Source organism: Pristiophorus japonicus, unplaced genomic scaffold (assembly GCF_044704955.1).
Source record: "Pristiophorus japonicus isolate sPriJap1 unplaced genomic scaffold, sPriJap1.hap1 HAP1_SCAFFOLD_29, whole genome shotgun sequence".
NCBI classification, from domain to species: Eukaryota; Metazoa; Chordata; class Chondrichthyes; family Pristiophoridae; genus Pristiophorus; species Pristiophorus japonicus.
Window position 1 is genome coordinate 2071925 of NW_027252668.1, and position 18568 is coordinate 2090492.

The 18568-nt window shown below is 50.6% G+C and overlaps 1 protein-coding gene across 1 annotated transcript in view; it reads right to left on the bottom strand.

Moving 5' to 3' along the window:
* Positions 1–18266, bottom strand: part of LOC139248251 (matrix metalloproteinase-17-like) — a 77251-nt gene extending 58985 nt beyond the window's left edge. Inside the window, exons 1-4 of the mRNA XM_070872009.1 lie at positions 17374–18266; positions 16131–16263; positions 13938–14076; positions 10898–11178 (exon numbers count right to left, since the gene is read on the bottom strand). Of these exons, the coding sequence (XP_070728110.1) occupies positions 10898–11178; positions 13938–14076; positions 16131–16263; positions 17374–17460 (640 nt within the window). The 5' untranslated portion in view covers positions 17461–18266. The remainder of the gene's footprint in view (positions 1–10897; positions 11179–13937; positions 14077–16130; positions 16264–17373) is intronic.
* Positions 18267–18568: the final 302 nt, after the last annotated feature.

Sequence of the window (18568 nt, forward strand, 5' to 3'; positions counted from 1 at the left end):
TTACTCTGTATCTAACCCCGATTTGTACCTGCCCTGGGAGTGTTTGATGGGGCAGTGTAGAGGGAGCTTTACTCTGTATCTAACCCGTGCTGTACCTGCCCGGTGAGTGTGTGATGGGACAGTGTAGAAGGAGCTTTACTCTGTATCTAACCCCGATTTGTACCTGCCCTGGGAGTGTTTGATGGGACAGTATCGAGGGTACTTTACTCGGTATCTAACCCCTGCTGTACCTGACTTGGGAGTGTTGAATGGGACAGTGTAGAGGGAGCTTTACTCAATATCTAACCCTGAGCTGTACCTGCATTGTGAGTGTTTGATGGGACAGTGTAGAGGGAGCTTTATTCTGTATCTAACCCGTGCTATGCCTGCCCTGTGAATGTTTGATGGGACAGTGTGGAGGGAAATTTACTCTTTATCTAACCCTGACCTGTACCTGCCTTGGGAGTGTTTGATGGGACAGTGTAGAGGGATCTTTCCTCTGTATCTAACACATGCTGTACCTGCCCTGGGCTGATTGATGTGACAGTGTAGAGGGAGCTTTACTCTGTATCTAACCCGTGCCATACCTGCCCTGTGGGTGTTTGATGGGACAGTGTAGAGGGAGCTTGACTCTGCATCTAACCCCGAGCTGTACATGCCCTGGGAGTGTTTGATGGGACAGTGTAGAGGGAGCATTATTCTGTATCTCACCTGTGCTGTACCTGCCCTGGGAGTGTTTGTAGGGACAGTGTAGATGGAGCTTTACTCTGCATCTAACCCCGTGCCGTACCTGCCCTGGGAGTGTTTGATGGGACAGTGTAGAGGGAGCTTTACTCTGTATCTAACCCCGTGCTGTACCTGCCCTGGGAGTGTTTGATGGGACAGTGTAGAGGGAGCTTTACTCTGTATCTCACCCCGTGCCGTACCTGCCCTGGGAGTGTTTGATGGGACAGTGTAAAGTTAGCTTTACTCTGTATCTAACCCCGTGCTGTACCTGTCCTGGGAGTGTTTCACGGGTCAGTGTAGAGGGAGCTTTACTCTGTATCTAACCCGTGCTGTACCTGCCCTGGGAGTGTTTGATGGGACAGTGTAGAGGGAGCTTTACTCTGTATCTAACCCGTGCTGTACGTGCCCTGGGAGTGTTTGATGGGACAGTGTAGAGGGAGCTATACTCTGCATCTAACCCCGTGCTGTACCGGCCCTGGGAGTGTTTGATGGGACAGTGTAGAGGGAGCTTTACTCTGCATCTAACCCGTGCTGTACGTGCCCTGGGAGTGTTTGATGGGACAGTGTCGAGGGAGCTTTACTCTGTATCTAACACCAAGCGGTACCTGCACTGGGACTGTGTCATGTGACAGTGTAGAGGGAGCTTTACTCTGTATCTAACCCGTGCTGTACCTGCCCTGGAGTGTTTGATGGGACAGTATCGAGGGAGCTTTACTCGGTATCTAACCCCTGCTGTACCTGACTTGGGAGTGTTGAATGGGACAGTGTAGAGAGAGCTTTACTCAATATCTAACCCTGAGCTGTACCTGCATTGGGAGTGTTTGATGGGACAGTGTAGAGGGAGCTTTACTCTGTATCTAACCCGTGCTGTACCTGCCCTGGAGTGTTTGATGGGACAGTATCGAGGGAGCTTTACTCGGTATCTAACCCCTGCTGTACCTGACTTGGGAGTGTTGAATGGGACAGTGTAGAGAGAGCTTTACTCAATATCTAACCCTGAGCTGTACCTGCATTGGGAGTGTTTGATGGGACAGTGTAGAGGGAGCTTTATTCTGCATCTAACCCGTGCTATAACTGCCCTGTGAATGTTTGATGGGTCAGTATGGAGGGAAATTTAATCTCTATCTAACCCTGAGCTCTACCTGCCTTGGGAGTGTTTGATGGGACAGTGTAGAGGGATCTTTCCTCTGTATCGAACACATGCTGTACCTGCCCTTGGAGTGTTTGATGGGACAGTGTAGAGGGAACTTTACTCTGTATCGACCCCGTGCTGTACCTGAACTGGGATTGTTTGATGTGACAGTGTAGAGGGAGCTTTACTCTTTATCGAACCCGTGCTGTGACTGCCCGGGGAGTGTTTGATGGGACAGTATAGAGGGAGCTTTACTCTGTATCTAACCCGTGCTGTACCTGCCCTGGGCTGATTGATGTGACAGTGGAGAGGGAGCTTTACACTGTATCTAACCCCGAGCTGTACCTGCCCTGGGAGTGTTTGATGGGACAGTGTAGAGGGAGCATTATTCTGTATCTCACCCGTGCTATACCTGCCCTGGGAGTGTTTGATGGGACTGTGTAGATGGGGCTTAACTCTGTATCTCACCCGTGCTGTACCTGCCCTGGGAGTGTTTGATGGGACAGTGTAGATGGAGCTTTAATCTGTATCTAACCCGTGCAGTACCTGCCGTGGGAGTGTTTAATGGGACAGGGTAGAGGGAGCTTTACTCTGTATCTAACCCTGAGCTGTACCTGCCCTGGGAGTGTTTGATGGGACAGTGTAGAGGGATCTTTACTCTGTATCTAACCCATGCAGTACCTGCCCTGGGAGTGTTTGATGCGACAGTGTAGAGGGAACTTTATTCTGTATCTAACCAGTGCTTTACCTAGCCTGTGAGTGTTTGATGGGACAGTGTAGAGGGAGCTTTACTCTGTATCTAACCCCGTGCTGTACCTGCCCTGGGAGTATTTGATGGGACAGTGTAGAGGGAGCTTTACTCTGTATGTAACCCCCTGTACCTGCCACGGGATTGTTTGATGCGACAGTGTAGAGGGCGCTTTACTCTTTATCTCACCAATGCTGTACGTGCCCTGGGAGTGTTTGATGGGACAGTGTAGAGGGAGCTTTACTCTGTATCTCACCAATGCTGTACCTGCCCTGGGAGTGTTTGATGGGACAGTGTAGAGGGAGCTTTACTCTGTATCTAACCCTGAGCTGTACCTGCATTGGGAGTGTTCAATGGGAGAGTGTAGAGGGAGCTTTACTTTGTATTTAACCCCGAGCGGATCCTGTCCTGAGTCTGTGTGATGGGACAATGTAGAGGGAGCTTTACTCTGTATATAACCCATGCTGTACCTGCCCTGGGAGTGTTTGATGGGACAGTGTAGAGGGAGTTTTACTCTGTATCTAGCCCCGTGCTGTACCTTCCCCCTGAGTGTTTGATGGGACAGTGTAGAGGCAGCTTTACTCTGTATCTAACCCATGCTGTACCTGCCCTGGGAGTGTTTGATGGGACATTGTAGCGGGAGCTTTACTCTGTATCTAGTTGGCAGTTGGAGCAGCGCGAGTCCGGGGTCGGAGGCCTATAAAAGGCCCAGCGGGAGAGTGAGGCAGCGGCAGTTGGAGCAGCGCGAGTCCGGGGTCGGAGGCCTATAAAAGGCCCAGCGGGAGAGTGAGGCAGCGGCAGTTGGAGCAGCGCGAGTCCGGGGTCGGAGGCCTATAAAAGGCCCAGCGGGAGAGTGAGGCAGCGGCAGTTGGAGCAGCGCGAGTCCGGGGTCGGAGGCCTATAAAAGGCCCAGCGGGAGAGTGAGGCGGCGGCAGTTGGAGCAGCGCGAGTCCGGGGTCGGAGGCCTATAAAGGTGTACTTGTGCAGCTACAGGGAGAAGGCAAAAAAGAAGTAAAAAGAAACAGAAAGGTGACGTCACAGCCAAACGGGTAAGTGATTGGCTGGTGATTGGTGAGTAGTTTTTCTTTCTTCTCTTTAACAGTGAGTAAACTTTAACATTATTGTTGCCGATCTAAAGGTTAAGTCATAGCAGAAGAGCTCGGTCGCGTGTTATGCTCCTCCTGTACCATGTGGGAACTCAGGGACGACTCCAGTGTCCCTGACGACTACATGTGCAGGAAGTGTATCCAGCTCCAGCTCCTGACGGTCCGCGTTGTGGAACTGGAGCTGAGGGTGGATTCACTCTGGAGCATCCACGATGCTGAGAATGACGTGAGTAGCACGTGTAGCGAGTTGGTCATACCACAGGAGAAGGGTCCACAGCCAGATAGGGAATGAAAGACCAGCAGGAAGAGCAGTGCAAAGAAGGTAGTGCAAGGGTCCCCTGTGGTCATCCCCCTGCAAAACAGATACACTGCTTTGAGTACTGTTGAGGGGGATGACTCATCAGGGGAGGGCAGCAGCAGCCAAGTTCATGGCACCGTGGCTGGCTCTGTTGCACAGGAGGGCAGGAAAAAGAGTGGGAGAGCAATAGTGATAGGGGATTCAATTGTAAGGGGAACAGATAGGCGTTTCTGCGACCACAACCGAGACTCCAGGATGGTATGTTGCCTCCCTGGTGCAAAGGTCAAGGATGTCTCGGAGCGGGTGCAGGACATTCTAAAAAGAGAGGGAGAACAGCCAGTTGTAGTGGTGCACATTGGTACCAACGACATCGGTAAAAAAAGGGATGAGGTCCTACGAAACGAATTTAAGGAGCTAGGAGCTAAATTAAAAAGTAGGACCTCAAAAGTAGTCATCGCGGGATTGCTACCAGTACCACGTGCTAGTCAGAGTAGGAATCGTAGGATAGCGCAGATGAATACGTGGCTTGAGCAGTGGTGCAGCAGGGAGGGATTCAAATTCCTGGGGCATTGGAACCGGTTCTGGGGGAGGTGGGACCAGTACAAACCGGACGGTCTGCACCTGGACAGGACCGGAACCAATGTCCTAGGGGGAGTGTTTGCTAGTGCTGTTGGGAAGGAGTTAAACTAATATGGCAGGGGGATGGGAACCAATGGAGGGAGACAGAGAGAAACAAAAAAGAGACAAAAGCAAAAAACAGAAAGGAGATGAGGAAAAGTGGAGTGCAGAGAAACCCAAGACAAAGAACAAAAAGGGCCACTGTACAGCAAAATTCTAAAAGGACAAAGGGTGTTAAAAAAAACAAGCCTGAAGGCTTTGTGTCTTAATGCAAGGAGTATCCGTAATAAGATGGATGAATTAACTGTGCAAATAGATGTTAACAAATATGATGTGATTGGGATTACGGAGATGTGGCTCCAGGATGATCAGGGCTGGGAACTCAACATCCAGGGTTATTCAACATTCAGGAAGGATAGAATAAAAGGAAAAGGAGGTGGGGTAGCATTGCTGGTTAAAGAAGAGATTAACACAATAGTTAGGAATGACATTAGCTTGAATGATGTGGAATCTATATGGGTAGAGCTGCAGAACACCAAAGGGCAAAAAACATTAGTGGGAGTTGAGTACAGCCCTCCAAACAGTAGTAGTGATGTTGGGGAGGGCATCAAACAAGAAATTATGGGTGCATGCAATCAGGGTGCAGCAGTTATAATGGGTGACTTTAATATGCACATAGATTGGGCTAACCAAACTGGAAGCAATACGGTGGAGGAGGATTTCCTGGAGTGCATAAGGGATGGTTTTCTCGACCAATATGTCGAGGAACCAACTAGGGGGGAGGCCATCTTAGACTGGGTGTTGTGTAATGAGAGAGGATTAATTAGCAATCTCATTGTGCGAGGCCCCTTGGGGAAGAGTGACCATAATATGGTGGAATTCTGCATTAGGATGGAGAATGAAACAGTTAATTCAGAGACCATGGTCCAGAACTTAAAGAAGGCGAACTTTGAAGGTATGAGGCGTGAATTGGCTAGGATTGATTGGTGAATGATACTTGAGGGGTTGACTGTGGATGGGCAATGGCAGACATTTAGAGACTGCATGGATGTACTACAACAATTGTACATTCCTGTCTGGCATAAAAATAAAAAAGTGAAGGTAGGTCAACTGTGGCTATCAAGGGAAATCAGGGATAGTATTAAAGCCAAGGAAGTGGCATATAAATTGGCCAGAAATAGCAGCGAACCGGGAGACTGGGAGAAATTTAGAACTCAGCAGAGGAGGACAAAGGGTTTGATTAGGGCAGGGAAAATGGAGTACGAGAAGAAGCTTGCAGGGAACATTAAGACGGATTGCAAAAGTTTCTGTAGATATGTAAAGAGAAAAAGGTTAGTAAAGACAAATGTAGGTCCCCTGCAGTCAGAATCAGGGAAAGTCATAACGGGGAACAAAGAAATGGCAGACCAATTGAACAAGTACTTTGGTTCGGTATTCACTAAGGAGGACACTAACAACATTCCGGATATAAGAAGGGTCAGAGGGTCTAGTAAGGAGGAGGAACTGAGGGAAATCCTTATTAGTCGGGAAATTGTGTTGGGCAAATTGATGGGATTGAAGGCCGATAAATCTCCAGGGCCTGATGGATTGCATCCCAGGGTACTTAAGGAGGTGGCCTTGGAAATAGCGGATGCATTGACAGTCATTTTCCAACATTCCATTGACTCTGGATCAGTTCCTATGGAGTGGAGGGTAGCCAATGTAACCCCACTTTTTAAAAAAGGAGGGAGAGAGAAAACAGGGAATTATAGACCGGTCAGCCTGACATCGGTAGTGGGTAAGATGATGGAATCAATTATTAAGGATGTCATAGCAGCGCATTTGGAAAGAGGTGACATGATAGGTCCAAGTCAGCATGGATTTGTGAAAGGGAAATCATGCTTGACAAATCTTCTGGAATTTTTTGAGGATGTTTCTAGTAGAGTGGACAAGGGAGAACCAATTGATGTGGTATATTTGGACTTTCAGAAGGCTTTCGACAAGGTTCCACACAAGAGATTAATGTACAAAGTTAAAGCACATGGGATTGGGGGTAGTGTGCTGACATGGATTGAGAAATGGTTGTCAGACAGGAAGCAAAGAGTAGGAGTAAATGGGTACTTTTCAGAATGGTAGGCAGTGACTAATGGGGTACCGCAAGGTTCTGTGCTGGGGCCCCAGCTGTTTACACTGTATATTAATGATTTAGACGAGGGGATTAAATGTAGTATCTCCAAATTTGCGGATGACACTAAGTTAGGTGGCAGTGTGAGCTGCGAGGAGGATGCTATGAGGCTGCAGAGTGACTTGGATAGGTTAGGTGAGTGGGCAAATGCATGGCAGATGAAGTATAATGTGGATAAATGTGAGGTTGTCCACTTTGGTGGTAAAAACAGAGAGACAGACTATTATCTGAATGGTGACAGATTAGGAAAAGGGGAGGTGCAACGAGACCTGGGTGTCATGGTACATCAGTCATTGAAGGTTGGCATGCAGGTCCAGCAGGCGGTTAAGAAAGCAAATGGCATGTTGGCCTTCATAGCGAGGGAATTTGAGTACAGGGGCAGAGAGGTGTTGCTGCAGTTGTACAGGGCCTTGGTGAGGCCACACCTGGAGTATTGTGTACAGTTTTGGTCTCCTAACCTGAGGAAGGACATTCTTGTTATTGAGGGAGTGCAGCGAAGGTTCACCAGACTGATTCCCGGGATGGCGGGACTGACCTATCAAGAAAGACTAAATCAACTGGGCTTGTATTCACTGGAGTTCAGAAGAATGAGAGGGGACCTTATAGAAACGTTTAAAATTCTGATGGGTTTGGACAGGTTAGATGCAGGAAGAATGTTCACAATGTTGGGGAAGTCCAGAACCAGGGGTCACAGTCTAAGGATAAGGGGTAAGCCATTTAGGACCGAGATGAGGAGAAACTTCTTCACTCAGAGAGTGGTGAACCTGTGGAATTCTCTACCACAGAAGGTTGTTGAGGCCAATTCACTAAATATATTCAAAAAGGAGTTAGATGTAGTCCTTACTACTAGGGGAATCAAGGGGTATGGCAAGAAAGCAGGAATGGGGTACTGAAGTTGCATGTTCAGCCATGAACTCATTGAATGGCGGTGCAGGCTAGAAGGGCCGAATGGCCGACTCGTGCACCTATTTTCTATGTTTCTATCTAACCCATGCTGTACGTGCCCTGGGAGTGTTTGACGTACAGTGTAGAGGGAGCTTTATTCTGTGTCTAACCCATGCTGTACCTGCCCTGGGAGTGTTTTATGGCACAGTGTAGAGGGAGCTTTACTCTGAATCGAACACCAAGCTGTACCTGCTCTGAGAGTATTTGATGGGAGAGTGTAGAGGAGCTTTACTCTGTATCCAACCCCAAGCTGTACCTGCTCTGAGAGTATTTGATGGGAGAGTGTAGAGGAGCTTTACTCTGTATCTAACCCATGCTTTCCCTGCCCTGGGAGTGTTTGATGGGACAGTGTAGAGGGAGCATTACTCTGCATCTAACACCGTGCTGTACCTGGCCTGGGAGTGTTTGATGGGACAGTGTAGCGGGAGCTTTACTCTGTCTCTAACCCGTGCTGTACCTTCCCTGGGAGTGTTTGATGGGACAGTGTAGAGGGAGCTTTACTCTGTATCTAACCCGTGCTGTACCTGCCCTGGGAGTGTTTAATGGGACAGTGTAGAGGGAGCTTTACTCTGTATCTATCCGTGCTGTATTTGCCCTGGGACTGTGTAATGGGACAGTGTAGAGGGGGCTTTCCTTTGTATCTAACCCCGAGCTGTAACTGACCTGGGAGTGTTTGATGGGACAGTATCGAGGGAGCTTTATTCTGTATCTAACCCATGCTGTACCTTCCCTGGGAGTGTTTGATGGGACAGTGTAGAGGGAGCTTAACTCTGTATCTATCCGTGCAGTACCTGCCCTAGGAGTGTTTGACATGACAGTGAAGATGGAGCTTTACTCTGTATCTAACCCATGCTGTACCTGCCCTGGGTGTGTTTGATGGGACAGTGTAGAGGGAGCTTTACTCTGTATCTAACCCATGCTGCACCTGCCCTGGGAGTGTATGATGGGACAGTGTAGAGGGAGCTTTACACTGTATCTAACCCATGCTGTACGTGCCCTGGGAGTGTTTGATGTACAGTGTAGAGGGAGCTTTATTCTGTGTTGAACCCGTGCTGTACCTGCCCTGGGAGTGTTCAATGGCACAGTGTAGTGGGAGCTTTACTCTGAATCGAACCCATGCTGTACTTGCCTTTGGAGAATTTGATGGAACAGTGTCGAGGGAGCTTTACTCTGTATCCAACCCCGAGCTGTACCTGCCCTGGGAGTGTTTGATGGGACAGTGTAGAGGGAGTTTTGCTCTGTATCCAACCCGATCTGTACCTGCCCTGGGTGTGTTTGATGGGACAGTGTAGAGGGAGCTTTACTCTGTATCTAACCCCGAGCTGTACCTGCCCTGGGAGTGTGTAATGGGACAGTGTAAAGGGACCTTTACTCTGAATCTAACCCCGTGCTCTACCTGACCTGGGAGTGTTTGATGGGACCGTGTAAAGGGAGCTTTACTCTGCATCTAACACCGTGCTGTACCTGCCCTGAGAGTGTTTGATGGGACCGTGTCGAGGGAGCTTTACTCTGTATCTAACCCTGAGCTGTACCTGCCTTGGGATTGTTTGATGTGACAGTGCAGAGGGAGGTTTACTCTGTATCTATCCGTGCTGTATCTGCCCTGGGACTGTGTCATGGGACAGTGTAGAGGGAGCTTTCCTTTGTATCTAACCCCGAGCTGTAACTGACCTGGGAGTGTTTGATGGGAGAGTGTAGAGGGAGCTTTATTCTGTATCTAACCCATGCTATATCTGCCCTGGGAGTGTTTGATGCGACAATGTAGAGGGAGCTTTACTCTGTATCTAACCCATGCTGTACCTGCCCTGGGTGTGTTTGATGGGACAGTGTAGAGGGAGCTTTACTCTGTATCTAACTCGTGCTGTACCTTCCCTGGGAGTGTTTGATGGGACAGTGTAGAGGGAGCTTTACTCTATATCTAACCCGTGCTGTACCTGCCCTGGGAGTGTTTAATGGGACAGTGCAGAGGGAGCTTTCCTCCGTATCTAATCCTGAGCTGTACTTGCCTTGGGGGTTTTTGATGGGACAGTATAGAGGGAGCTTTACTCTGTATCTAACCCGTGCTGTATCTGCCCTGGGAGTGTGTGATGGGACAGTGTAGAGGGAGCTTTACTCTGTATCTAACCCATGCTGTACCTGCCCTGGGAGTGTTTGATGGGACAGTGTAGATGAAGCTTTACTCTGCATCTAACCCCATGCTGTATCTGCCCTGGGAGTGTTTGATGGGACAGTGTAAAGGGAGCTTTTCTCTGTATCTAACTCCGAGCTGTACCTGCCCTGTGAGTGTTTGATGGGACAGTGAAGAATGAGTTTTACACTGTATCAAACCCATGCAGTACCTGCCCTGGGAGTGTTTGATGGGACAGTGTAGAGGGAGCTTTACTCTGTATCGAACCCATGCTGTACCTGCCCTGGGAGTGTTTGATGGGACAGTGTAGAGGGAGCTTTACTCTGTATCAAACTCATGCAGTACCTGCCCTGGGAGTGTTTGATGGGACAGTGTAAAGGGAGCTTTACTCTGTATCTAACCCCGAGCTGTACCTGACCTGGGAGTGTTTAATGGGACTGTGTAGAGGGAGCTTTATTCTGTATCTAACCCATGCTGTACCTGCCATGGGAGTGTTTGATGCAACAGTGTAGATGGAGCTTTACTCTGTATCTAACCCTTGCTGTACCTGCCCTGTGCATGTGTGATGGGACAGTGTGGAGGGAGATTTACTCTGCATCTAACCAGTGCTGTACCTGCCCTGGGAGTCTTCAATGGCACAGTGCAGAGGGAGCTTTACTCTGAATCGAACCCATGCTGTACTTGACTTTGGAGAATTTGATTGGACAGTTTAGAGGGAGCTTTACTCTGTATCTAACCCCATGCTGTACCTGCCCTGGGAGTGTTTGATGGGACAGTGTAAAGGGAGCTTTACTCTGTATCTAACCCTGAGCTGTACCTGACCTGGGGGTGTTTGATGGGACAGTGTGGAGGGAGCTTTACTCTGTATCTCACCCCGTGCTGTTCCTGCCCTGGGAATGTTTGATGGGACAGTGTAGAGGGAGCTTTACTCCGTATCTAACCCCGTGCTGTACCTGCCCTGGGAGTGTTCAATGGGACAGTGTAGAGGGAGCTTTACTCTGTATCTAACCTGCTGTACCTGCCCCGGGGAGTGTGTGAACGGTGGTTACGCACCCTGAGTGTTGTAGGTCCATATCTCGTCCTCATCGAAGTGTGTGTCCCCAGAAATGGGGTGGTCCCCAGGGAAGAAGGCATGGGCCAGGGTGCCCCCAATGCCATCAAACGGGTACCCGTCACCATGGTGGGATCGGCCAAACTCGATGACAATGTCCACCTCGCCTGAGGCTTTTTGGAACTTCAAGGGCGAGACCTTACTCCAGACCTCGAAGGCGTAATATAACAGGGTGTCAATCATGGTCTGTTCCAGGTTATGTTGTCTCGGATACTGATTGACCCTGATGTTGAGAGAGAGAAGGAATCAGACAATCATAGATTCAAAGAAAATTACCGCACAGAAAGAGGCCATTCGGTCCATTGTGTCATGCCGACTAACAAAGAGCTACTCCAGCCTAATCCCGCCTTCCAGCATTAGGCCCATAACCCTGTAGGTCACGGCTCTTCAAGTGCATGTTCAAGTACTTTTTAGATGAGGGTTTCTGTCTCTACCACCCTTTCAGGCAGCGAGTTCCAGACCCCCACCACCCGCTGGGCGAAGAAATGTTTCCTCATCTCCCCTCTAATCCTTCCACTAATTACTTTCAATCTATGCTGCCTGGTTATTGACCCCTGCACTAGAGGAAATAGATCCTTCCCATCCACCCTATCTAGGCCCCTCATAACTTTAGACACTGCAATTAAATCTCCCCTCAGCCTCCTTTGTTCCAAGGAAAACATAAGAACATAAGAAATAGGAGCAGGAGCAGGCCATACGGCCCTTCAAGCCTGCTCCGCCATTTAATACGATCATGGCTGATCCGATCATGGACTCAGGTCCACTTCCCTGCCCGCTCCCCATAACCTCTTATTCCCTTATCCGTTCAGAAACTGTCTATCTCTGTTAAATGCATTCAATGTCCCGGCTTCCACAGCTCTCTGAGGCAGCGAATTCCACAGATTTACAACCCTCTGAGAGAAGAAATTCCTCCTCATCTCAGTTTTAAATGGGCGGCCCCTTATTCTTAGATTATGCTGCCTAGTTCCCTATCAGTGGTAACATCCTCTCTGCATCCACCTTGTCAAGTCCCCTCATAATCTTATACGTTTTGATAAGGTCCCCTCTCATTCTTCTGAATTCCAATGAGTAGAGGCCCAACCTACTCAACCTTTCCTCATAAGTCAAACCCCTCATCTTCAGAATCAACCCAGTGAACCTTCTCTGTACTGTCTCCAAAGCAAGTATATCCTTCCTTAAATACGGAGACCAAAACTGTACGCAGTAGCCTCACCAATACCCTGTACAGTTGTAGCAGGACTTCTCTGCTTTTATACTCTATCCCCCTTGCAATAAAGGCCAACATTCCCTTGGCCTTCCTGATTACTTGCTGTACCTGCAGACTAACTTTTTGTGTTTCATGCACAAGGACCCCCAGGTCCCTCTGTACTGCAGCACTTTGCAATTTTTTTCCATTTAAATTATAATTCTATTTTTCTATTTTTGCTGCCAAAGTGAATAACCTCACATTTCCCCACATAATACTCTACACCTGCCAAATTTTTGCCCACTCACTTAGCCTGCCTGTAACCCTTTGCAGATTTTTTGTGTCCTCCTCACAATTTGCTTTCCCACCCATCTTTGTATCGTCAGCAAAGTTGGCCACATTACACTCGGTCCCTTCATCCAAGTCATTAGGATCTGGATTCACTGCCTGAAAGGGTGGTGGAGACAAACTCAATTGTGCTTTCAAATGAGAGATCAAAGAAAGAAAGACTTGGATTTATATAGCAGCTTTCATGACCACCGGACGTCCCAAAGTGCTTTACAGACAATGAACTACTTTTGGAGTGTAGTCTCTGTTGTAATGTAGGAATCGCGGCAGCCAATTTGCACACAGCAAACTCCCACAAACAGCAATATGATAATGACCAGATAATCTGTTTTTGTTCTGTTGATTGAGGGATAAATATTGGGCTGGGGAGAACTCCTCTGCTCTTCTACGAAATATTGCGATGGTATCTTTTACATCCACCTGAGAGAGTAGACAGGGCCTCTATATCCAACCGATTTAACACCTCATCTGAAAGGTGGCATCTCCGACAATGCAATACTCCCTCAGTACTGCTCCTCTGACAGTGCCGTGCTCCCTCTGTACTGCCCCTCTCACAGTGCGGAACTCCCTCAGTACTGTCCCTCCGACAATACAGCGCTTCCTCAGTACTGACTCTCCAACAGTACAGCCCCTCCGACAGTGCAGCACTCCCTCAGTACTGCCCCTCCGACAGTGCAGCACTCCCTCAGTACTGCCCCTCCGACAGTGCCGCGCTCCCTCAGTACTGCCCCTCCGACAGTGCAGCACTCCCTCAGTACTGCCCCTCCGACAGTGCAGCACTCCCTCAGTACTGCCCCTCCGACAGTGCAGCACTCGCTCAGTACTGCATTGGAGTGTCAGCCTAGATTTTTTGTCCTTAACTCCCTGGAGTGGGGCTTGAACCTATAACCTTGTGACTCAGAGGCGAGAGTGCTGCCCACTGAGCCACGGCTGGCACCTAAGGCGAGATTAGGAACAAATGACTAAAAGCTTGGTGTAAGAGGTAGGTTTTAAGCAGGTTTGAAGGCGGAAAGAGAGGTAGAGAGGCAGAGAGGTTTATGGAGGTAATTCCAGAGCTTGGGGTCCAGGCAGCAGAAGGCACGGCCACCGATAGCTGAGCGATTATAATCAGGGATGCTCAAGAGGGCGTAATTTGAGGAGCGCAGACATCTCTGGGGGGTTGTGGGACTGAAGAGATAGGGAGGGGCGAAGGCCATGGAGGGACTTGAAAAAAAGGATGAGAATTTTGAAATCATGGCATTGCTTAACCAGGAGCCAATGTAGGTCAGTGAACACGGGTGATGGGTGAGTGGAACTTGGTGCGAGTTAGGACACGGGGCAGCCATGCTCTCCGTGCTCAGTACCACACCGGGTGTGAGATGTGAGATCAGGCTAACAGCACAGGCCGGAGATGGAGCCTGGGCCTGGCCAGCTCTGTGTGGGCCTCACTCTGATGCTTACAGGCCTACCTCCAGGTGAGAGTCGTCTTCTTCCAGACACTTCCTGCCAGTGCGTATCGCTTCCTTCTCCTCCTCATGATCTCCGAGGTCCCAATGATATCGGGCAAAGAGCATCGTGGTCTCTTCATCATCTGCAGGGTATCCGCGTCTGTTGGAGAGAGTCAGGCATGTGTTCAGAGGGTGAGAGAGGGAAAGAAAAAGAGAGACAGATATAGAGACAGAGAGAGAGAGACACACAGGGAGACAGAGACAGACAGAGACAGAGAGAGACAGGGAGAGAGAGAGAGAGATAGACAGACAGAGACAGAGAGAGAGAGAGAAACAGAGAGAGCGACAGAGAGAGAGAGAGAGAGACAGACAGAGACAGACAGAGACAGGGAGAGAGAGAGACAGACAGAGAGAGAGACAGAGAGACAGACAGAGACAGGGAGAGAGAGAGACAGACAGAGAGAGACACACAGAGAGAGACAGAGAGAGACAGAGACAGAGAGAGACAGGGAGAGAGAGAGAGAGAGAGACAGACAGAGACAGAGAGAGAGAGAGAAACAGAGAGAGCGACAGAGAGAGAGGGAGAGACAGACAGAGACAGACAGAGACAGGGAGAGAGAGAGACAGACAGAGAGAGAGACAGAGAGAGACAAAGACAGAGACAGAGAGAGAGAAAAAGTGAGAGAGACAGACAGACAGACAGAGAGAGACAGAGAGGGCGACAGAGAGACACACAGATCAGGTGTGCCTTTTCGGCCCAGTTCAGTTGGAACCTCTCTCCACTCAAAGTCAGACTGTCGTTAGTTTGTGCCCCCTCCCCCCTCCCCTCACACTCCAGAGACTCGAGCCCCATAACCCAGGACCGATACTCCTCAGCTATCAGTACTGAGGGAGTGCCGCACTGTTGGAGGGGCCGTACTGAGGGAGTGCTGCACTGTCGGAGGGGCAGTACTGAGGGAGTGCTGCACTGTCGGGGGTGCAGTACTGAGGGAGCGCTGCACTGCCGGAGGGACAGTACTGAGGGAGCGCTGCACTGTCGGAGGGGCAGTACTGAGGGAGTGCTGCACTGTCGGAGGGGCAGTACTGAGGGAGTGCTGCACTGTCGGAGGGGCAGTACTGAGGGAGCGCTGCACTCTCGGAGGGGCAGTACTGAGGGAGTGCTACACTGTCGGAGGACAGTACTGAGAGAGCGCTGCACTGTCGGAGGGGCAGTACTGAGGGAGCGCTGCACTGTCGGAGGGGCAGTACTGAGAGAGCGCTGCACTGTCGGAGGGGCAGTACTGAGGGAGCGCTGCACTGCCGGAGGGACAGTACTGAGGGAGCGCTGCACTGTCGGAGGGGCAGTACTGAGGGAGCGCTGCACTGTCGGAGGGGCAATACTGAGGGAGCGCTGCACTGCCGGAGGGACAGTACTGAGGGAGCGCTGCACTGTCGGGGGGGCAGTACTGAGGGAGCGCTGCACTGTCGGAGGGGCAGTACTGAGTGAGTGCTGCAATGTCGGAGGGGCAGTACTGAGGGAGTGCTGCACTGTCGGAGGGGCAGTACTGAGGGAGTGCTGCACTCTCGGAGGGGCAGTATTGAAGAAGTGCTGCACTGTCGGAGGGGCAGTACTGAGGGAGTGCTGCACTGTCGGAGATGCTGTCTTTCGGATGAGACGTTAAACTGAGGGCCCATTGATGTAAAAGATCCTACTATTGGAAGAAGAGTTGGTAAAATTACTCCTGACTGGCCCCAATCAGCAACACCAGAAATCAGATGGACTGGGGCATTGATCGCAGTTGCTCTTTGTGGGATCTTGCTGTGCGCAAGTTGGCTGCCCGATATAACAACTGTCACTACACCTAAAAGTAGCAGCTCTTGTCTAGTTGCTTCTCATTGGCTCTTCCCCTCCCTTCCGCTTGGCCCAATCATCAGTCTTCCCCAACCTCAAAACCCTCGTCTTCCTCATTGGCCTTTCCGTGTCCACCCGTCCCCTCTCACTCTCCCCTTGCCCCTCCGTTCCCTCTGCCCTTCACCACCCCCCCCCCCATCAGTGTCCTCCCCTTCCCTCTCACTCTCCCCTTGTCCCTCCGTTCCCTCTGCCCTTCACCACCCCCCCCCCATCAATGTCCTCCCATCCCCTCTCACTCTCCCCTTGCCCCTCCGTTCCCTCTGACCTTCACCCCACCCACCCGCCTGTCTCCAACACGAGCGCCACCTCTTCCGGCCTCTTACCGAGAATCCCCGTCTCCCGGATTCCGGCGAATCGCTGCATGGATTTGATAGCGTCGGTCAGTCCCTGCAGGGTCTGGAGCTCTGCGGTGAGTGGGTCAGGGGGCGGCAGGTAACCATAGCGGCTCAGCCAATCCTGTAACAGAGCAACAGTCACCTGTCACCGATATAACACCGTGTCAGTCACACTCCCAACCAGAGCCTCACTGTGAGCAGTATAGCTCCGTGTCAGTCACACTCCCAACCAGAGCCTCACTGTGAGCAGTATAGCTCCGTGTCAGTCACACTCCCAATCAGAGCCTCACTGTGAGCAGTATAACTCCGTCTCAGTCACACTCCCAATCAGAGCCTCACTGTGAGCAGTATAACTCCGTGTCAGTCACACTGCCAACCAGAGCCTCACTGTGAGCAGTATAGCTCCGTGTCAGTCACACTGCCAACCAGAGCCTCACTGTGAGCAGTATAACTCCGTCTCAGTCACACTCCCAACCAGAGCCTCACTGTGAGCAGTATAACTCCGTCTCAGTCACACTCCCAACCAGAGCCTCACTGTGAGCAGTATAACTCCGTCTCAGTCACACTCCCAACCAGAGCCTCACTGTGAGCAGTATAACTCCGTCTCAGTCACACTCCCAACCAGAGCCTCACTGTGAGCAGTATAACTCCGTCTCAGTCACACTCCCAACTAGAGCCTCACTGTGAGCGGTATAACTCCGTGTCAGTTGAAAGCCTTCAGCACGAAGGAGGCAACGAGGCAGAAAGCCAGAGGCCCAAAGTTTGCTTACACATTGAATCACGGCACAGAAGGAGACCATTCGGCCCATCATGCCAGTGCTCTGTGAAAGAGCAATCCAACGCGCCCCACTCTCTCTGCTCGTTCCCCCATAGCCCAGCAAACTTTCCCCCCTTCAAGTATATCTCCAATTCCCCTTTTGAAAGTTACTATTGAATCTGCTTCCACCGCCCTTTCAGGCAGTGCGTTCCAGATCACAACAACTCGCTGCGTAAAAACATTCTCCTCATCTCTCCCCTCTGGTCCTATTGCCGATTGTGTTAAATCTCTGGTGACCGACCCAGCCGCAGTTTCTCCTGATTTACTCTGATCAAAAGCCCCTCACAATTCTAAACACCTCTCTCAGATTTCCCCTGAACCTTCTCTGCTTCAAGGAGAACGGCCCCAGTTTCTCCAGTCTCTCCACACGACGCTTTCAGCCAAAATGAAAGGCCTTGGTTTGAAGTGCCTTACCACTCCTTTGCTGACCTCCTGCGCCTCTGGCTCCTCGCAGCTGGTGAAGTCATTGAGGAATAGCAAGATCCAAAATGCAGCGAGCATGATTGGTGGTGAGGGAGCTCTCCAGGATGTTTCCCCGCGATGGAAGCCGTCTGTGCAGCACTTCACCCCCAACTCTCTCTTCCTCGTCACTCAGACTCCACGCTTTCTGTCTTGATGTGTCTGTTTTCATCTGTGTCCTTCTCTCTGTCTCTCTCTTGCTTGCTCTCCTCTCTCTCTGTCTCTCTCTCTCCCCCTCTTTGTCCTTCTCTCTGTCTTTCTGTCTCTGTTGCTCTCGCTCTGTCTCTCACTCTTTCTCTCTATATCGGTCGGTGTCTGTCTCTCTCTCTCTCTCTCACTCTTTCGACATCGGTCGGTGTCTGTCTCTCTCTCTCTCTCTGTCTCTGTCTCTCTCTCGCTTTCTGTCTCTCTCTCTCCCTCCCTCTCTGTCTCTCTCTTTCTGTCTCTCTATATCGGTGTCTGTTTCTCTCTCTCTCTCTCCCTCTCTCTCTCTCTCTTTCTCTGTCCCTCTGTCTCTACCTCCCTGCTAATGGAAGGAGTGAGATAGATGTGAGGACTCCCAGAGGAGAGTGTAATGTAATATGAACACACACACAGAACAGCCCCTGCTCCTTCTGTCCATCAGCACGGGAGAGTTGCAAGTGAAGCAGTGTTGCAATATAACAGGTCTCACACACACTCCTTTCTATCTTCAGATTGAAAAGATTTGCCACAGACACTGCCCCTTTAATTCTGAGCAACAAGACACGGCAGAGCAGCGGAGGGAGAAATTGGGGTTGCTGTTTCCTCGAACTGAGAATTGCTCAAACATCCATGATCTCCCACCACAACTTCCTGTTGTTTTCTGCCTCTGGGAGGGCACCCTCTCCACACTGCGCCCCACCCCATCATGTCCCACTCCCTTCCTCCCCCTCCCCACCCTCTCCACACTGCGCCCCACCCCATCATGTCCCACTCCCTTCCTCCCCCTCCCCACCCTCTCCACACTCCGCCCCACCCCATCATGGCCCAATCACCTCCTGTCCCTCCCCCTCCCTTCCCTCTCCACACTGCATCCTCCCTATCATGGCCCAATCACCTCCTGTCCCTCCCCCTCCCTTCCCTCTCCACACTGCATCCTCCCTATCATGGCCCAATCACCTCCTGTCCC